This window comes from Punica granatum, chromosome 4 (assembly GCF_007655135.1).
Source record: "Punica granatum isolate Tunisia-2019 chromosome 4, ASM765513v2, whole genome shotgun sequence".
Lineage (NCBI taxonomy): Eukaryota > Viridiplantae > Streptophyta > Magnoliopsida > Myrtales > Lythraceae > Punica > Punica granatum.
The window spans coordinates 31,395,067-31,413,038 of record NC_045130.1 but is presented as its reverse complement, the minus strand read 5'-3'; the positions used below and the strand labels follow the sequence as shown (position 1 = coordinate 31,413,038).

Here is a 17,972-nt window from a genome sequence, read left to right as displayed (position 1 = left end):
AGAATATATTGAAAGAAATAAAAATATTCTTAAAGATAAACTATTTCCTAAAAATATTCTTAAAGATAAACTATTTCCTAAAAATATTCTTAAAAATAAACTATTTTCTAAAAATATTCTTAAAGATAAATTATTTCCTAAAATAGAAAAAAAAGCCTTAATTAACATAAAATTGCCCGTTTAAGGCCTTAAAAGATTGAATTTAGCCAAAATCTTGTCTTTTCACTGCCAAAGGCTGTAAATTTTGCTCTGGAGGCCGTTTCCTTCGAGATAGGGTTGTCAGAACCTATTTTTCTTCAGGTACCGACTTGCCAGGTCGTCTGCCGCATCAGCACTGAATTAATCGAAACCTATTGAATTTTCGGATATCAAAACACATTGAAAAAAAAAATGATCCAATGGAGTAGTATCATTACCATTTCTAGATTAGAAAGTAAAAATGTGGGATCATATCATGACTATGCTCAAATGATATGGTTTTGAAACATCGATTTTTCTGGGTGAATTAGGGGGCCAAAGCCCAATTGCATTAAAAAGAGAATAGCGAGACATGATGGCCCCTATAATATCCCCAAATAGTAGAAAGTCGAGTCCAGGTGGACAATTCCCCAAAACTATGAATCCTGACAGGTAACGATAGAATATGCACTACTAGAAATCTACTAATTACGAACAGAGACTTATAGACGGACAATCTTGAGACGGCTTACGAACGGATTACAAACGGATAAATTAGAGACGGATTTTAATATGGAACTATCCGTCTCTAAAGTTTGGCTACGGAACTTAAGATGGAAGTCCCCATCCATAACTTATACACGCACGCATCTCTCTAAAACATTCATTCAACTTTCATCTATAAAGTTTATAGACGGATATTGAGACAGAAATTTCCGTCTCTGAAATATAGAAGGAAGAGTCTATCTAAAGAGTCGTCCATTTTCTGTGTGTAAATGTGTATCGACGGATCTATTCCATGTCCAGATTATAGATTGAAATTCCGTCTCAAATTTTCGTCACTAATAAGTTATAAAACTGAACAAAGAGCTGTTGCTTGGAAAAATATATATATATATATATAAGCTCTGCTTCACTCTTCCACTGCAGCGAGAACCGCCCTTCTCCTACACCCCGACAACCTGTATATGGGGGATCTTCAAGGGATTTCAAGCATCATTCATTGTTACTCATCATTTTTCAATCTTATATGCGGTATGTTACTCATATTCCCATAATTCTTCATGCTTGTATGTGGGAATTGATGAAACCTTAGGTATATACCATTGCAATGCTTGTAATAGTTGTTGTTAGATACAATATACGGCTTCTTTGGACTGAGTTTTGGGGTCACATGCGGTTAATTATATATAATTTTTTCATCATTGTAGATGCCCGATCAAATTCCTCTGCATAGGTCATGGATGTATGAGCTTACGTACCCTAGCCGTTGGGGTCTTAAACCGGAGTTTGAAATGGGGGTTAAGACATTTATGGAACATGCGAAGAGTTTGCCTCTATTTGAGCGAGAGGATAGAATCAAATGTCCTTGCAATCACAATGCAAAAGGCGAGGTAATATGCATATTGAAGATGATGTGGCATATCATGTACTAAAGTATGGGTTCAAGCCTAATTACTAGTATTGGACTGATCACGGGGAGATTGCACCTAATGTGCATATTGCACGTGTGTTTCGATAATTCGGTGCGAAGAGCTGAAGAGATGGTATATGATGTTGCTATGCAAGAATATGAGTATGATGATGATTCAAAGGTCTATGCAACTTCCAGAGACGAGGAGAATGACACCGATGATAGGGACAATTATGAGGAGCCTATTATTGAAGCCAGCGAGTTCTATTATCTACTCAACAAGTACAACCAACCATTATATGCATGATGCGAGAATCATTCTGCATTGACTGTTGCTAAGCGAGTGATGAGCATTAAAAGTGATTTAAAAAATATTAGAGACGGATTATAGACGGATCCTCCCATCCGTTACGACTGTTTTCTAGTAGTGATGATTCGCTAGCCAATCCGCACGTCTATTTCCCAATAGGTGAAACACCAATTTTTTAACTACTACCTCGGGCTACTTTCTTCTTCTTCTTGTGCTGCTTCTACTAACTTACCAAGAGGCGGCCAAGCAATAAAAGCAGAAAGCGAGTATCGACGAGGAAATTATGCTCTACAGATCTTAGTAAATTTTCTTACATGATGAGATTCTGGTCCGAAACAGGTTCAAGAACCCAACCATCTTACCCCTAAATTCTATTAATTGGGATGTTGCGTCTGCCCGGTCTGCATTCATATGCATATTATATCGATGTATGGACTTCATTTTGTTGGATTAATCATCCTTAGTACCACCGATGGGAATTGGACTCATTGCAGTGATGAGTATATATATGTCCATGTGTACGATTTAGACCATGATCCTTATCATATTTGCAATTTGATCCCATTAATTATCCACACGACACACCAGCTTCATTAGCATATATTATTCCTTCATTAAATGATATTGGAAGAAAAGACGTTGACATTCTTTATTTGTTTGTAGGAGATAAAAGTCAAGATGTTTTCTAGAAGTTGCATTTTTCTTTGCACCAACCCCACAAGTTTTCTTTGGCTCTTCCACACCATTAATACATTGAATCTTGGGTTGCATGCGTCGCATATGCATGTATGTCTTATCGCCAATTATATAATATATATGCTTCATGCAGAAGCATGTGATAATGGGACATAGCTTGTTCGGTCGTCCCACACTACATAACGTCTTTCTCCTATCACGAAACGTGCCTTATTTTTAACTTTCTGTACTCGTTGATGAATACGGAATTGACCACAATTTAGGTGATCATTTAGAGGTGTGACGGAATGGCTCATCAGCATTAGCATTGTCAGTAATATTATTGTCATATTCTTAACTTTTTTTTATAGGTATCGTCATACAATTACCTTTTTTTCTGGTAAATTGCACTGGTGATCCAAAATATTTTACAAATATTTCATTATGGTTCAAAAAGTTTTTTTCGCTACATGATGGTACAAAATGTTTCAAAGTTGTTTCATGATGGTACAAACCGTCAATTGGCCCTAACGATGTTAACATTTTGCAGACGTGGCGCGTCATATGTGTCACTTTTATTACGTGGAACCAATTATAATGCGCCACGTCATTTAAGAGAAAATAAAATTTTAAAAAGTCCAAAAAAATACAAAAAAGAGTAAAAATTTAGAAAAAAAAAAAAAAAAAAAAAAAAAAATTATTTTAAAAATTTAATATTTTAAAATTTTTAAAATAATATTTTAAATTTTTTTTAAATTTTTGTAAATAATTTTTAAAATTTTAAAAATAATTTTAAAAATTTTATAAAAAATTTTAAATTTAATATTAAATTTTTTTAAAATTTAATATTAAAAAAATTAATTTTAAATTATTATTATTTTAAATTAAAAGTTTTAAATTATTTTTAAAATTTTTTAAAATTTAAAATTATTTTAAAATTATTTTCAGAATTATTTTTTAAATTTTTAAATTTTTAGAATTATTTAAAATTTTTCGGCTACGTCAGCAATGAGGTGACACGTAGTAGCCACGTCAGTATCAGTTTGACGGCGTCAAGCTCGAGTTGACGGTTTGTACCATTATGAAATAATTTTGAAACATTTTTGTACCATCATGTAGCGAAAAAAACTTTTTGGACCATAATGAAATATTTATAAAACATTTTGGACTACCAGTGCAATTTGCTATTTTTTTATATAGGTATTGTCATATAATTACCTTTTTTTTTATAGGTATTGTCATATAATTATTGACATGATAGGTCATTTATCTTCCCTCACATATCCACCTATGGAATCACTTTGATCAGAATATATTCAAAATCGGACGTTCATCGAAGAAGCTCAAACTGGTGATTACTTATCCGAGCATATGGATCTCTTTTTTAAAAGGGAAAATTTTCAATTGATTCTTCAACTGTCCTAGCTAGAAGTTCTGCTTTAGCTTATCTATACATACATAAAAGCTGAAGCGAAACATCAGACGATGCCATGTAGAATGAGCCTAATCTCTAATTCAGTGACCCTTCGAGTCTTAACCTATGAAACTTCAACAAATGACATAATATTTTGGTGCTACATCATTGATAAAATCCCAAAAGTCTCTTAACTTACAAAAGTCGAAAAGTTATCAACTAATGGAAATTTAAAAGGTCCAAAGTTATATGGAAATCCAAAAGTTTATAACCTTTTGAAGTCCAAAAGTCTCAATCTCAAGAATGTCTGAAAATCCGTGAACATGTATCTCTCTTACTACTGATAAAGAAATATTTTATTTTTGAATTTTTATAATTGGGGACCTATTTATGCTAAATTGCCTCGGCATTTGTATCAAAGACAAAGAGGATGCAATAGTAGTAAGATTCTACGTAATTTTAAGATGATGAGGTCAGGATTTCTTATCATGATTTTGTTAGTCGAAGATAATGGACTTCTTCATTTTCGGTTGATAACTCTTTTTTATTTTTTGAGTTTGTTATATTTTGATGAATGTAAAGTGATTATTGGTGTTCTTATTGATTCCAAGTGATTTTCTAATATGCATATAGAGTAGTTGTATGATCGAGGAAATACTGAGTAATACATATAAGTTTGTTAATACTATTTGATTTACTATTGTATTATTATGTACAAGTAATGCCATAATTTAAAATTTATATATAATATTCAATTAATTACTAAATAAATATATGAATTTTATATGTTAGACTACATATTAGGCAGAGTTCTCATATCAATTATTTTAATTATGTTATATTGTATATCTCATGTCCCTAACGGTGAGAACCGATTTCGTTATTTCAATAGCTCTACCCTTGACATATGTGCGGACCTTTCGTCTAGTAATTAATAATTAGAATACCATCAGCTTCCTGCGCATGAGAATGAGTGATTTTATTTTAAAAGCGATGTCCGTTTAGAATACCAAAGCGAATGTCTTGAGAATAAACACAGGACACAGCCCGATGTGACGAGGAATCTTTTTACACAGGAACAAGGATTTGTTATTAAAAAAAAAACCCTGAATCAATAACGTGTCTCACAAGAAACCGCCATATTCGTTCTTCAAAAATTTAGGGTTGTTTGATTTGTAAATGTGATTTTATTTAAACTTTAATCTAATTCTACCCACAATAAAATAAAATAACTTATACAAAGTCAAAGAATGGACTCTATTTATACAGTTTTTTTCACAGTAAAACAAAATAACTCATACAAAATCAAATGATGAACTTCATTTATGTCACTCTTTTTCAAAATCAAAATTTAATTTTATAATTATATTTTGAAATCAAACGCAACATAATTCTCTCTTTTTCAGGAACACAAAATAATACAATTATCCTTAAGATTGTAGCAATCCGGTTTTGAGAAAGTGATCAATTGATATTTATTTACTAAAAGAATGTTTTTATTTCGATACACAATTAATACATTGAATCTACAGTTGCCGCGTTGCATATATGCGTATGTCTTATCACTAATTATGTACATATAAATATGCTTCATATAGAAATATATGTGATGGGACCTGGCTTGTTCCTCAATACATAACATATATTTTCTTACCACGAAGCGAGTCTTATAAACTTAATGTACACGGTGATGAATACGGATTGACTTAATCTAGGTGTCCATTGAAAGGTGTTACAGAATTAGTCATCAGCATTAGCCTTGTTAACTCTAAACTATTGTTGTCATTCATTGTTAGTATTTTTTCAGTTACAACGAAACTCATGAGTTTAGTATAACGAAATAAAAATTATAAAACTAATAAAAGGGCACGAGTATCCCACTATGAGAATCGAACCTAGAATTTTTTGATTATCAAACGAGAGCTCTGCCACTACACTATATTCTCTTTATTATTAGTATTGGTGTTGATAAGGAAGATCAAATTATTTACCGATCACAGTCATTTTCACTTACATGTCCACATATTCACCGAAGAAAATCCAATTTCAACGGTGATTAACTAATCGAAACTCATTTTCTATGAGACCTCATTCCAGGTAACTACTAACCACGCATTCGGATTTTTTAATCGGGTAAAAGCCACATTGGATTCTTCCAATTCCAACTGTTTTTGCTAGAAGGCTAGTTTAGCTTACTAGATGTTTTTTTTTTTGGTGTAATAATCTAATTTCGAAGAGGCTGATCTGATGTTTGCACATATTCATGATATGGACATTGTCATTGATGTTTTCAAAAAGGATTCGTTTAGAATACCGAAGTGAATGTCTGGAAAACAACCTATAAAACGAGGAATCTTTTAAGATAGGAACAAGGATTAAAAAATGGCAACGTCTCCATGAAACAAAAATGTGTCCCACAAGAAACCACCAAATTCGTTCTCTTCATACTCTAATTCTATCTTTTTCAGGAACACACAATCATACAGTGTAACAATGATCCTTAAGATTGCAGCAATCCGATTTTGAGGAAGTCAATCAACATTTCATGTAAATAAGTCCACTAAACAAATGTTTTGTTTTCGATATTATGAATCATAAGGAAGCAATCATTCAATCATTATTCGTATTACGCTACTATCTTCCGGATAAAGCTCATGTTCAGGTATCCACGAAGGATTTCCAAGTACCTGGCCAGATCGCCCACCCACCATTCAGAAAGAACGCGGAAACTGCTGCCTTCCATTTTGGGTCCTGGGTCCACCCTGGTTTTTTGGGGCAAAAAACAGATAGTGATCTGAGAAAGAACTGATGCAAGGTTTGAGCCAGCTAATAATTCTTCGCCCGACTGTGTTCCTTGCAACCCAAGTCATGAATTGGAGGAAGATTCTGCAATATTTAATGTGATGAACTTATTGAATACACGGAATTAGTCCTGCTGATGATTAAAATGATCGCGACGGTCAGCACAGAAACTATAAAAATATAAGCACACGGAGAGGAATTATTAATATCATGCATGAATGTAGCTGTTAAAGTGGATTGGGACACAAGTTTCCAACTGGATCCCAATCAAAGTCTGTTCATTTATATGAGCCCGGCCGCTTTCCCGATTTATCTATTCCTCGATATATACCTCATTCGCGAATTCTAAGATATCTATCCTGAGATGTACGGATGATAGAAATGGCAATAGAGAGGGAACGCGCGGTACCGGAAGAAATATTAGAGAATGTTTGGGCAAGCTTCATTCGTGAGGACAAAATTAAGCCCGAGGTGACAGAACTGGCTGAAACATGGGACGAGCTGCCAAGGCTCGAGCAGGGATGCGGGTCAGGTGATATCTTGCAGAGGTTGCCTAGCTTGGGCAGGTGGATGTCAATGGGAGCCGAGGCATGGGAGAGAATTCTTGAGGATTTTTATATTATTCCGTCAAATAAAGATGGGAAAGATGTAGGTAACTCCGATGACCTATTGGCAGAGAAAAATTTGGCGCGGCCAAAAAAAATTGTTGCGCGACACTACAGAGGTGTCAGGAGGCGTCCTTGGGGAAAATACGCGGCGGAGATCAGGGATTCGAGGAGAAAAGGGGCCCGGGTTTGGCTTGGGACATTTGACACGGCCGAGGAGGCTGCATTGGCTTATGACAAAGCTGCCCTGAAAATCAGAGGCCCTAAGGCATATCTCAACTTCCCAATTGAGACTGTCTCTAAGGCATTAATAAAACAGGACTGCTCATCGACAATTTCTCCTCGTAACAAATACGAGGTGAGTTCACGGAAACGATGTGTGAGGGAACCAGAATTGGGAAATGGGGCACCGATTATATCCGAGGATCAGTCCGAGTCGAAGAGGAGGACCAGCGTGAGAGAAGAATCATTCGATGATGTCCTTGAATTTGAGGACCTGGGGGCTGAATTGCTGGACAGTTTGCTATCTTGTCTGTAAATTGTAGTTCGACGATAATTATTCTTTGTGGATTTTTTTTCCCTTTTTGTGTAGAATATTGTTCATTCTTTTGCAGGGTCAGTTCCTAAATTTCTTATATGTAAAAATTCTCCAGTAAGATTGATCCTTTTCTCTCCAACAAACTTTATAAGCTAATCACGTATATTTTCACCGCAATTTATCCTATAAAATCTTTTCAATTACAGATAGATGTTCAAAATCAAGCTTAATTTCTTTTAGAAAATTTTTCATTAAGCATGACTAGTCCAATTGCCGCACATCTATACCATTATTAGGAAGAGGAGAAACAAAAACGAATTATGCATCAAAGCATGAAGATTATTACGTGAATCAAATTAATTAATACTCGTGCTTAGAATTTAAGTGGATAGCTTAAATTATTTTTATGCCATGGCAGTAAGTAGCTCCCTATGGAGTATAACCATATAGTTAAAATACATATGTACTTATGTCTGGAACGGTGGGAAGAAACTAAATAATATATATATATATATATATCTTCGTTTCATATGTACCACATCGAGTAACAAGTCAATCGAAAATGTGTCTAATAACCCACAATCACTACTGATTAAGCATTTACATAGGTAACGATTAGATGTTGGAGCATTACGCTGCGAACTGATAGAATAGAAGCATCTTAATAATTGCACCAAAGGGGACAAGCGGCCATTAATTAGACATAAAAAGTTGATATTTCCGGAACACTTGCGTGTCCATTGACAAATCAAAAAACAAGAGAAAATAATACCGTATAGCACGGATTTTTTTTTCTGCAGTATAAATTTAACAATACAATACGATTTTTTTTCACCTCATAGCACTGTCGTTATTAATCAAAAAATGAATAGAACATTAACGTGGTGACTTTTCCGGGATAATTTTGCACAAATGGTAACTTGGGGACTTAAAACAAACTAATGGTAATTCTAATTAAAGCAAACTAATTATTTAGTATGTTTTAAGTCCCTGAAGTTACCATTTGTGCAAATTACCCCAGAAAAAGTCATCACTTTAGCATTCCCGTCCATTTTTTTGACCGATTACCGACGGCATGTTGTATCATAAAATTATTTGAATTTATACATATGAAAACCGTTAAAATTAGTGTTGTGTAGTGTTATTTTCTGGAAAAAGCAATTGTTGAGAAAAACAACCTCGATGGAGTCAAGTTGTAGCTCTGGAAGATTAAACCCAACTAACGTATGATTTGTATATCCGTTACTAATCCAAAAAGTTCAAAACCTAAACAACTATTGTATAATTATCTAACGACACAAAAAGAGATCGCTGGAGGTGTAAACACAGGGCTAGGTGATAGAGACCATTTTCCAAGACCAAAAGATTTGATGAAGTTTGCTCTTTCGTCATGTCCTCTCACCAATGAAATGACTTTTCATATTGCGTATGAGGAATTCTTTCACGTGGAAGAAAATTAGAAGGGTCCTGGTCCCTTTTCTTTTTATATGTTTCTTCTTTGTGGTGGAAGATCTGTGATACAATCATTTTAAATATAATAATGCCAAATATTCAACATGAATCGGTTCAAACGATTCGATACTTATTTCTCTTAATCAAGATTTCGAGTTTGGATATTATGAATGAAGAAAATTCATATTAAGAAAATCGGAATTATTGGACTTCCCTATACCAAAGTAAAAAGTAAATAAATAATAATATAGAAATTATATGAATTCGCAGTAAAGTATCTAAATATCAAGTAATTCATTTGTATTACAAGTATAAGTAAAATAATTTGGAAACAAATTATCCATAAATAAAGTAAATTAGACAGTTACAAAAAGTTTCACTTAATGATTTCACAAAAGTAATCTACCGGAATTTTATTTTCACAAAAGTAGATATATTTCGAAAAGTTTTAATAAGATTTTAATAAAAAGTTTTGCTAAATCCTCTTAAAAATCTCTTAATTAACCTCCTAACTGCTATTGGCGAAAAGAATATCCTGAATGCTCGCAATGATAAGTAATAATTTTATAACATTTTTATTATATGAGTGTTAGGATTTAAGGGAATAAATAGGCGCACTTTTTTTTAAGGAGGATTTAAGTATTTTTGCTATCGAGAGAGGGAATAGCAAAGCTCTCGCCTGGTGATCAAGAAGTTTCAGGTTCGATACTCAGTGAAACCATTGTTATCAGAACCGGACCGGACCGGCCGGTTCGACCGGTCGGACCTGGAACCGGCACCAAGTCCGGTCCGGTTCGCCTAAAAACCGAAATGGCAGCTTTGAACCGCCGGACCCATTGAACCGGTCGGTTTTAAGCAAAATTTCATTAAACCGGCCGGTTCTATGGGTTTTTATGGGTTTCCTATTTAATGTAAAAATTGGTTGGTTGTGTAAGGATTTGAACTCATGACCTCTTGCTTTTCATATTAGCATACTACCAACCAAGCCACCACCATTTTTTTGTTCTTTTAACTCTACTTTTAAGTACTTATTAAAATAAAATATTTATTTTGAAGTAAGAAATATTAAATATAGATACTTTCTTATACTATTGTTATATTTCTTTAAAATCATCATACTTTTATCTTAATTATCATAATTTTTTTAATAATATGAATATTTATTTTATTTTAAATAAACGAGCGGTCCGACCCATCGAACCCCCGGTTGGACCCATAAACCCATGACCCCGTACCCCTTCCGGTTCATCATCCGGTCCGGTTCTGATAACACTGAGTGAAACTACCCGTGTTCCTTTTATTAGATATTTAGAATTTCTATTTCAATGTATTAGACTCATGAGCCTCCCTTATAATCGAAAAAAAAATATTTTTGCTCAAACTAATTGTGCTACGATGATAATTGTGTCAAAATTAACTGGCAAAAGTTAAAGAAGGAAAGGCCATTCTAAGTTAATTATAAGCAACAACTGTATAATCGGAAAGACAAGCTTCATCTTTTTTTTTTTGGGTGAAAGACAGGCTTCATGGATTTCCTCACCTCCTCATATAACTTGCGAAGGATGAACAAAAGGGAGAATAAATTAGACAAATCAACACTAACCATATGTAAACACCACCCCGATCATGTAGAGGCACATAAATTTAATACAAAATCATGTACATTTTATGGGTTGGAAATTACAAATGTAATTAAAGGCAAATCGTAAACTAGACACATAATGATTTTTCTCCTATAGCAAGTTTTATTTAGACTCGGATCTGTCCTAACACAAACATAAGACGCATGACTTGAGAGAAAACAAGCTCCTCTTGGAATTAATATCAAACTTCGAACAATTTCTTCTCAACACGGTCTGAATTGACGTCCGTTGAACCTACGGTGTTACTAACTTCTGATTCTGATCGGGACCCGTCACTTAAAAATGTGATGGTACTTGAGCTCGACTGACGGTCCTTGCCATCGAACCTGTTCTGGCTTTCAAGGCCAGATTTAGCTTGATATCTCTCTGCCGCTGCAGAGGAGGTCGAGGAGGAGGTGGCAGCGGCCACCACTTCGGCTGGGAAATTGAGCAACGCCTTGGCCCCCCTCATCTTGAAGGCAGCCCGGTCATAGGCCAGGGCTGCCTCCTCGGCCGTCTCGAAGGTCCCTAACCATATTCTCGCACCCTGCCGCGCCGAATCCCTGATTTCAGCTGCGTACTTCCCCCAGGGCCGGCGGCGGACCCCCCTGTAGTGCTTATTACTCTTCCCGATGCCCCGAGTCGGTTCGAGGGCGCTTTTCGATGACGTGGTGGCAGTAATCTGATAATTCCTCTGCAGTGGGATAGACGAGCCGTGCAACGACATGGCCTCGTTTAGAACATGGTAAATAACCATGTCCTGTGAGTCATTCTCATTGAGAGGGAGCTCTATTTGGAAGGATTGAGCCATAACGTACTATAGCTAATGGGCCTTTTCCTCGAGTCGCTATGGCTTCGGGGATTTTTAGGATTGAGAGGATTGTGGCCAAATTGATGGGAAGGAAAAGGAGGAGGAGAGAATTTGTATCGAGTGGCTCTAGAATTCTATTTATTTCATCTTCTTTGTGGGGTCACAGGAGAGAGAAGAAAATTATGTTCCGTGGGGAGGAAGGCGAGAGGAATTGAGGAGAAAGGCGACCTTGATTTGGCTTCCTTTGGTGGGTGCCTTTGCCCCAAATTTCCTCAAGTATTACCAAAATGCAATTGCCCTCGAATCATGGCTCGCGATAGATGGACATGACCTCTTGATTTCAGAATCGAAAGCAATTCCCCGCATTTAAATCACCTTTCTCGATTTGTATATGTTGTTAACTGGAACAAGATAAGGGACGAGCACATAAGAAATGAGGTTGGTGCAATAACATATACTCTCGATAAAATTAAGAGATTTTAGATTCGATTATAGTGAGCAGGACTTCTCGCATTTATGTACTTACCAATTCCCATTCTCTTATCCCTTTTACACCTCAATTGTATCGAAAGAAGGACAAAAGAAGAAGAAGAAAAAAAAGTGAGCACATCTTTTATGTTGGGTATCCCTCCAATTTGGAGGAAGTTGGGCTCAAATTGTATTGGGCTTTTATCGGGCTTTAATAGGCCCAAGAACCCATTTTTGTTAGGGTTTATTCTTCAGCAAATCAGCTGAGGTATAAAAGCAGCAGCAGACTGCAGTAGCAGCAGAGTGTAGACAGCAGCGGCAGAGGAGCTGCAAGCAGCAAAACAGCACAAAGAACAAAGGAAGAGCAGAGCCGAATTCTGCTCAACAGGGGCAGCGCGCAGCTGGAGATCAAACCTCGATCGGGACATCAAACGAACTCCGATTGGGACGAAATTTTGACAGCAGCTTCACAACACGTGGGGCTAACTTCTGAACGGTCAGAATTTCTATTCGAGCTCTGTAGGTGCTGTTTTAGCTGATTTTGTGAACCACCCGGTGTGGGTGACGAATTTAGTATTTGGGTGATCCAAGAGAGTGTTTCTCTTGAGTTTGGTGATCCAAGGGTTTACCCTTGATGAAAGACATTGTATAACCTTCATAGTGGATCGTTGATTCGGAGTTGGTCCCGTGATTTTTCCCCACATTGGGGTTTTCCACGTAAAATTCTTGGTGTTGTTTTACTTTACTGCTTGTTGGTTGATTTGATTAGTTCCTATCTCGATTACACTAGAAGGGGAGGAAGATTAATCGCTGCGTTATTGTTTGGTTGAGTACATCCCTAACCCCAACAAGTGGTATCAGAGCTTCGGGTTAGAGAAGTTTGAGTTTTTTCGGTGTTTTCGAGATGGAGGAGTCTACAGGATCTATGTTCAAGTTGAATGCAACCAACTACTCTATATGGAAGTCTCGGATGGAGGATCTTCTATTTTGCAGGGATTTGTACGATCCTATTGAAGGGGATTCCGCGAAACCCAAAGATAAGGATGACAAGGCTTGGGAACGCACAAATCGGAAGACTATTGGTTTGATTCGGCAGTGGATAGACAATAGTATTTATCATCATGTTGCTCAGGAGACAAATGCGAAAGCTTTGTGGGATAAATTGACAAATCTCTATGCGAGGAAGACACCACAAAATAAGGCATTCCTCGTGAAGAAGCTGGTTCATCTTCGTTTCCAGGATGGAGGTGATATGGCTGCGCACATGAGTAATTTCCAGGATATTATTAACCAGTTGACGAACCTGGAGATAATATTACCCGATGAGTTGCAGGCCTGTCTACTTTTAGGGACTCTACCGGATAATTGGGACACACTTGTGGTTGCATTAAGCAATTCTGCGCCAAACGGGAAGCTATCGTTGTCTACGGTGACAGACAGTTTATTTAATGAGGAGACTAGAAGGAAAGGCACGGGAATTTCCATTCAGTCTGAAGCTTTGGTTACTGAACAATGGGGGAGAAGTCAAAGCAGAAATTTCTCTTCCAAGCATAGTAACTCACGTGGCAAATCGAGGGGCAGATCAAAGTCGAAGACGAGGAAAGTGGTCACTTGCTATCACTGTGGAAAAGAGGGACACTACAAAAGGGAGTGTAGAGCTCTGAAGAAAAATCAGAATGGCAACGGTGAGAGCAAGAAGGAAGAAGGCACTACAGCAGTGGCATGTGATGGAGAGACCTACATCATTTGTGATGAAGCTTATGTGAATTTCACATGTCAGGACTCTACCTGGGTTGCAGATACAGGTGCCTCGTTTCATGTCACTCCTCATCAGGATTTCTTTTCATCTTACACTACCGGGGACTATGGTTATGTGAGAATGGGGAATGGACAATCATGCAAGATTGTCGGTATTGGTGATGTCTGTCTAGAGACCGAGCTTGGCTGCAAGTTGTTTTTGAAGAAGGTGAGGCATGTTCCAGAAATTCGCCTTAACCTAATCTCGACGGGTCAACTTGATGATGAAGGCTACAGTAATGAATTCAGCAATGGGAGATGGAAGCTCTCCAAGGGTTCGTTGATTGTGGCACGGGGTCAGAAGACCGACACTCTCTACAGGCTGCGTGCCAGACACAACTCCGGTCAGGTTAATGTTGTTGAGGATTATCCTATCGAGCTATGGCATAGGAGACTTGGGCATATCAGTGAGAAAGGTATTCAAATTCTTGCTAGAAAGCAGTCTTTGCCCATTAAAGGTATGCACTTGAGCACTTGTGATCACTGTTTAGCTGGTAAGCAGAGGAGAGTTTCTTTTGTTAGAAGTCGTCCCTCTAGATGCCATCATATACTTGATCTTGTGCATACAGATGTTTGTTTTATGTCGGATAGATCTCTTGGTGGTGCTCTCTATTTTGTGACATTTATAGATGATCACACCAGGAAAATTTGGGCTTACCCTATGAGAACTAAAGATCAGGTGACTGAGATTTTCAAGAACTTCCATGTAGCAGTGGAAAGAGAAACAGGCATGAAGCTGAAATGTGTCAGAGCTGATAATGGTGGTGAGTATAGAGGTCCTTTCGAGAACTATTGCAGGACTCACGGTATCAAACTTGAGAAGACGGTACCGAAGACACCACAACAGAACGGGCTTGCAGAGAGAATGAACCGCACAATTGTTGAGAGAGTTCGTTGTATGCTTTCTCAGGCGAAACTGTCTAAGCCTTTCTGGGGCGAGGCAATGAGGTCAGCGGTTGATCTTATTAATCTTACACCGTCAGTTGCACTTGATGGAGATGTACCCCAGCAGGTGTGGACCGGCAAGAAAGTATCGTACAAGCATCTCAGAGTCTTCGGGTGCAGGGCATCTGCTCACATTCCTCGAGATGAAAGATCAAAACTCGATGCCAAGGCAAAACAGTGCATCTTCTTGGGTTATGCACATGAAGAGTTCGGGTACAGGCTTTGGGACCCTGATAGCAAGAAGATCATCAGGAGCAGGGATGTTGTCTTCTTTGAGGACCAGACAATCGAGGATTTGCAAAAGTTAGAGAAGGCCAGTGTAGGCAATCCTCACGAGATCTCTATTCCTGTACCGGTTGATGTAGAGCATCCAGTGGAAGAGGTATCTGGTGAGTATGAAGAAACCACGACTGGGGGTGAGATTCCTCAGGTAGATGATGATGTGACTACGGATGATACAGGCTCGCAGTTACAGTTAGAGCCTGCAGATCTACCTAGACAATCTGATAGAATAAGACGATCATCTACAAGATATCCGCCTCATGAATATGTGCTACTGACTGACGGGGGAGAACCTGAGTGCTATGATGAAGCTGTGGCACATGAGTACAAGGAGCACTGGTTGAAGGCGATGAATGAGGAGATGAACTCCTTGTCTGAAAATCACACGTATGACCTAGTGAAGCTACCGCAAGGTAAGAGAGCATTGAAGAACAAATGGGTCTACAGGTTGAAGACAGAGAACTCGCGACCTCGATACAAAGCTCGACTGGTAGTGAAAGGTTTCAACCAGAAGAAAGGAGTTGACTTCGAGGAGATCTTCTCGCCCGTTGTCAAGATGTCATCGATCCGAGTTGTTCTCGCACTGGCAGCTAGTCTGAACTTGGAGATCGAGCAGCTCGATGTAAAAACAGCTTTCCTACATGGTGACTTGGAGGAAGAAATATATATGGAGCAGCCTGAAGGATTCCGAGTTAAAGGTAAGGAGCATTTGGTGTGCAGGCTGAGGAAGAGCTTGTATGGGCTTAAGCAAGCACCTCGGCAGTGGTATAAAAAGTTTGACTCTTTCATGTTGAGCCATGGCTACACACGGACAACTTCAGATCATTGTGTGTTCGTGAAACAATTCTCGAATGGTGATTTTATCATTTTACTGTTATATGTGGATGATATGCTACTTGTTGGTCATGATATGAGCAAGATTACAGAGTTGAAGAAGGAGCTCAACAAGTCCTTTGCCATGAAGGATTTGGGACCGGCAAAGCAGATCCTTGGGATGCATATTTCTCGTGACAGATCAAGTGGAAAACTTTGGCTTTCTCAAGAGAAGTACATCGAGAAGATTTTGGATCGGTTCAATATGGGTAATGCTAAACCAGTTTCATCACCACTTGCTTCTCATTTCAAACTTAGCTCGAAGCAATGTCCTACAAGTGAGAAGGAGAAAGAAGAGATGAAGAAAGTTCCTTACTCATCAGCTGTAGGAAGTTTGATGTATGCCATGGTCTGTACAAGACCAGATATCGCTCATTCTGTTGGTGTGGTTAGTCGTTTTCTCTCCAATCCGGGGAAAGAGCATTGGAATGCAGTTAAGTGGATTCTGAGGTATCTCAGAGGAACATCCAAGGTGTGTTTACACTTTGGCACTGGTAAGCCGGAGTTAGTGGGCTACACGGATGCAGATATGGCAGGAGATATCGATTCCCGGAAATCCACTTCGGGATACTTGATGACTTTTGCAGGGGGAGCTATCTCATGGCAATCAAGGCTTCAAAAGTGCATCGCTTTGTCTACAACGGAAGCCGAATACATTGCGGTGACCGAAGGTTGCAAGGAGATGTTGTGGTTGCAAAAGTTTTTGCAGGAGTTGAGCTTGAAGCAAGAAAGGTATGTTCTACACTGTGATAGTCAAAGCGCAATTCATCTTTGCAAGAATCCCACTTTCCATTCGAGGTCGAAGCATATCGATATCAAGCTTCATTGGATTAGAGATGTGTTGGAGTCCAAGCTGGTGAAGCTAGACAAAGTGCACACCGATGAGAATGGAGCTGATATGATGACAAAACCTCTCGCTAGGGAGAAACTTCATGTTTGCCGAAGTATAGCCGGTATGCTTGAAGCCTCCAAATAGTCGGGAGGGGGAGTTTGTTGGGTATCCCTCCAATTTGGAGGAAGTTGGGCTCAAATTGTATTGGGCTTTTATCGGGCTTTAATAGGCCCAAGAACCCATTTTTGTTAGGGTTTATTCTTCAGCAAATCAGCTGAGGTATAAAAGCAGCAGCAGACTGCAGTAGCAGCAGAGTGTAGACAGCAGCGGCAGAGGAGCTGCAAGCAGCAAAACAGCACAAAGAACAAAGGAAGAGCAGAGCCGAATTCTGCTCAACAGGGGCAGCGCGCAGCTGGAGATCAAACCTCGATCGGGACATCAAACGAACTCCGATTGGGACGAAATTTTGACAGCAGCTTCACAACACGTGGGGCTAACTTCTGAACGGTCAGAATTTCTATTCGAGCTCTGTAGGTGCTGTTTTAGCTGATTTTGTGAACCACCCGGTGTGAGTGACGAATTTAGTATTTGGGTGATCCAAGAGAGTGTTTCTCTTGAGTTTGGTGATCCAAGGGTTTACCCTTGATGAAAGACATTGTATAACCTTCATAGTGGATCGTTGATTCGGAGTTGGTCCCGTGGTTTTTCCCCACATTGGGGTTTTCCACGTAAAATTCTTGGTGTTGTTTTACTTTACTGCTTGTTGGTTGATTTGATTAGTTCCTATCTCGATTACACTAGAAGGGGAGGAAGATTAATCGCTGCGTTATTGTTTGGTTGAGTACATCCCTAACCCCAACATTTTATTAGGACGTGGACACGTTTGTACATCTCCCATAATATAATAAACTCGACATACTAAATACATTATGACGGATCAGCACCTCGTGGGCAA

At 38.2% G+C, this 17,972-nt stretch overlaps 2 protein-coding genes across 2 annotated transcripts; one reads left to right on the top strand and one right to left on the bottom strand.

The window, feature by feature from the left end:
- The first annotated feature begins 7,048 nt into the window (after positions 1-7,048).
- On the top strand, positions 7,049-8,100 carry LOC116206406 (ethylene-responsive transcription factor ERF091). The gene has a single exon (XM_031539274.1). It carries the CDS (start codon positions 7,165-7,167, stop codon positions 7,933-7,935), a length of 771 nt encoding a protein of 256 aa, XP_031395134.1. The 5' UTR covers positions 7,049-7,164; the 3' UTR covers positions 7,936-8,100.
- A 2,870-nt stretch (positions 8,101-10,970) lies between these two features.
- Positions 10,971-11,948, bottom strand: LOC116206407 (pathogenesis-related genes transcriptional activator PTI5-like). Its single transcript, XM_031539275.1, has one exon. It carries the CDS (start codon positions 11,818-11,820, stop codon positions 11,212-11,214), a length of 609 nt encoding a protein of 202 aa, XP_031395135.1. The 5' UTR covers positions 11,821-11,948; the 3' UTR covers positions 10,971-11,211.
- Between the last annotated feature and the right edge of the window lie 6,024 nt (positions 11,949-17,972).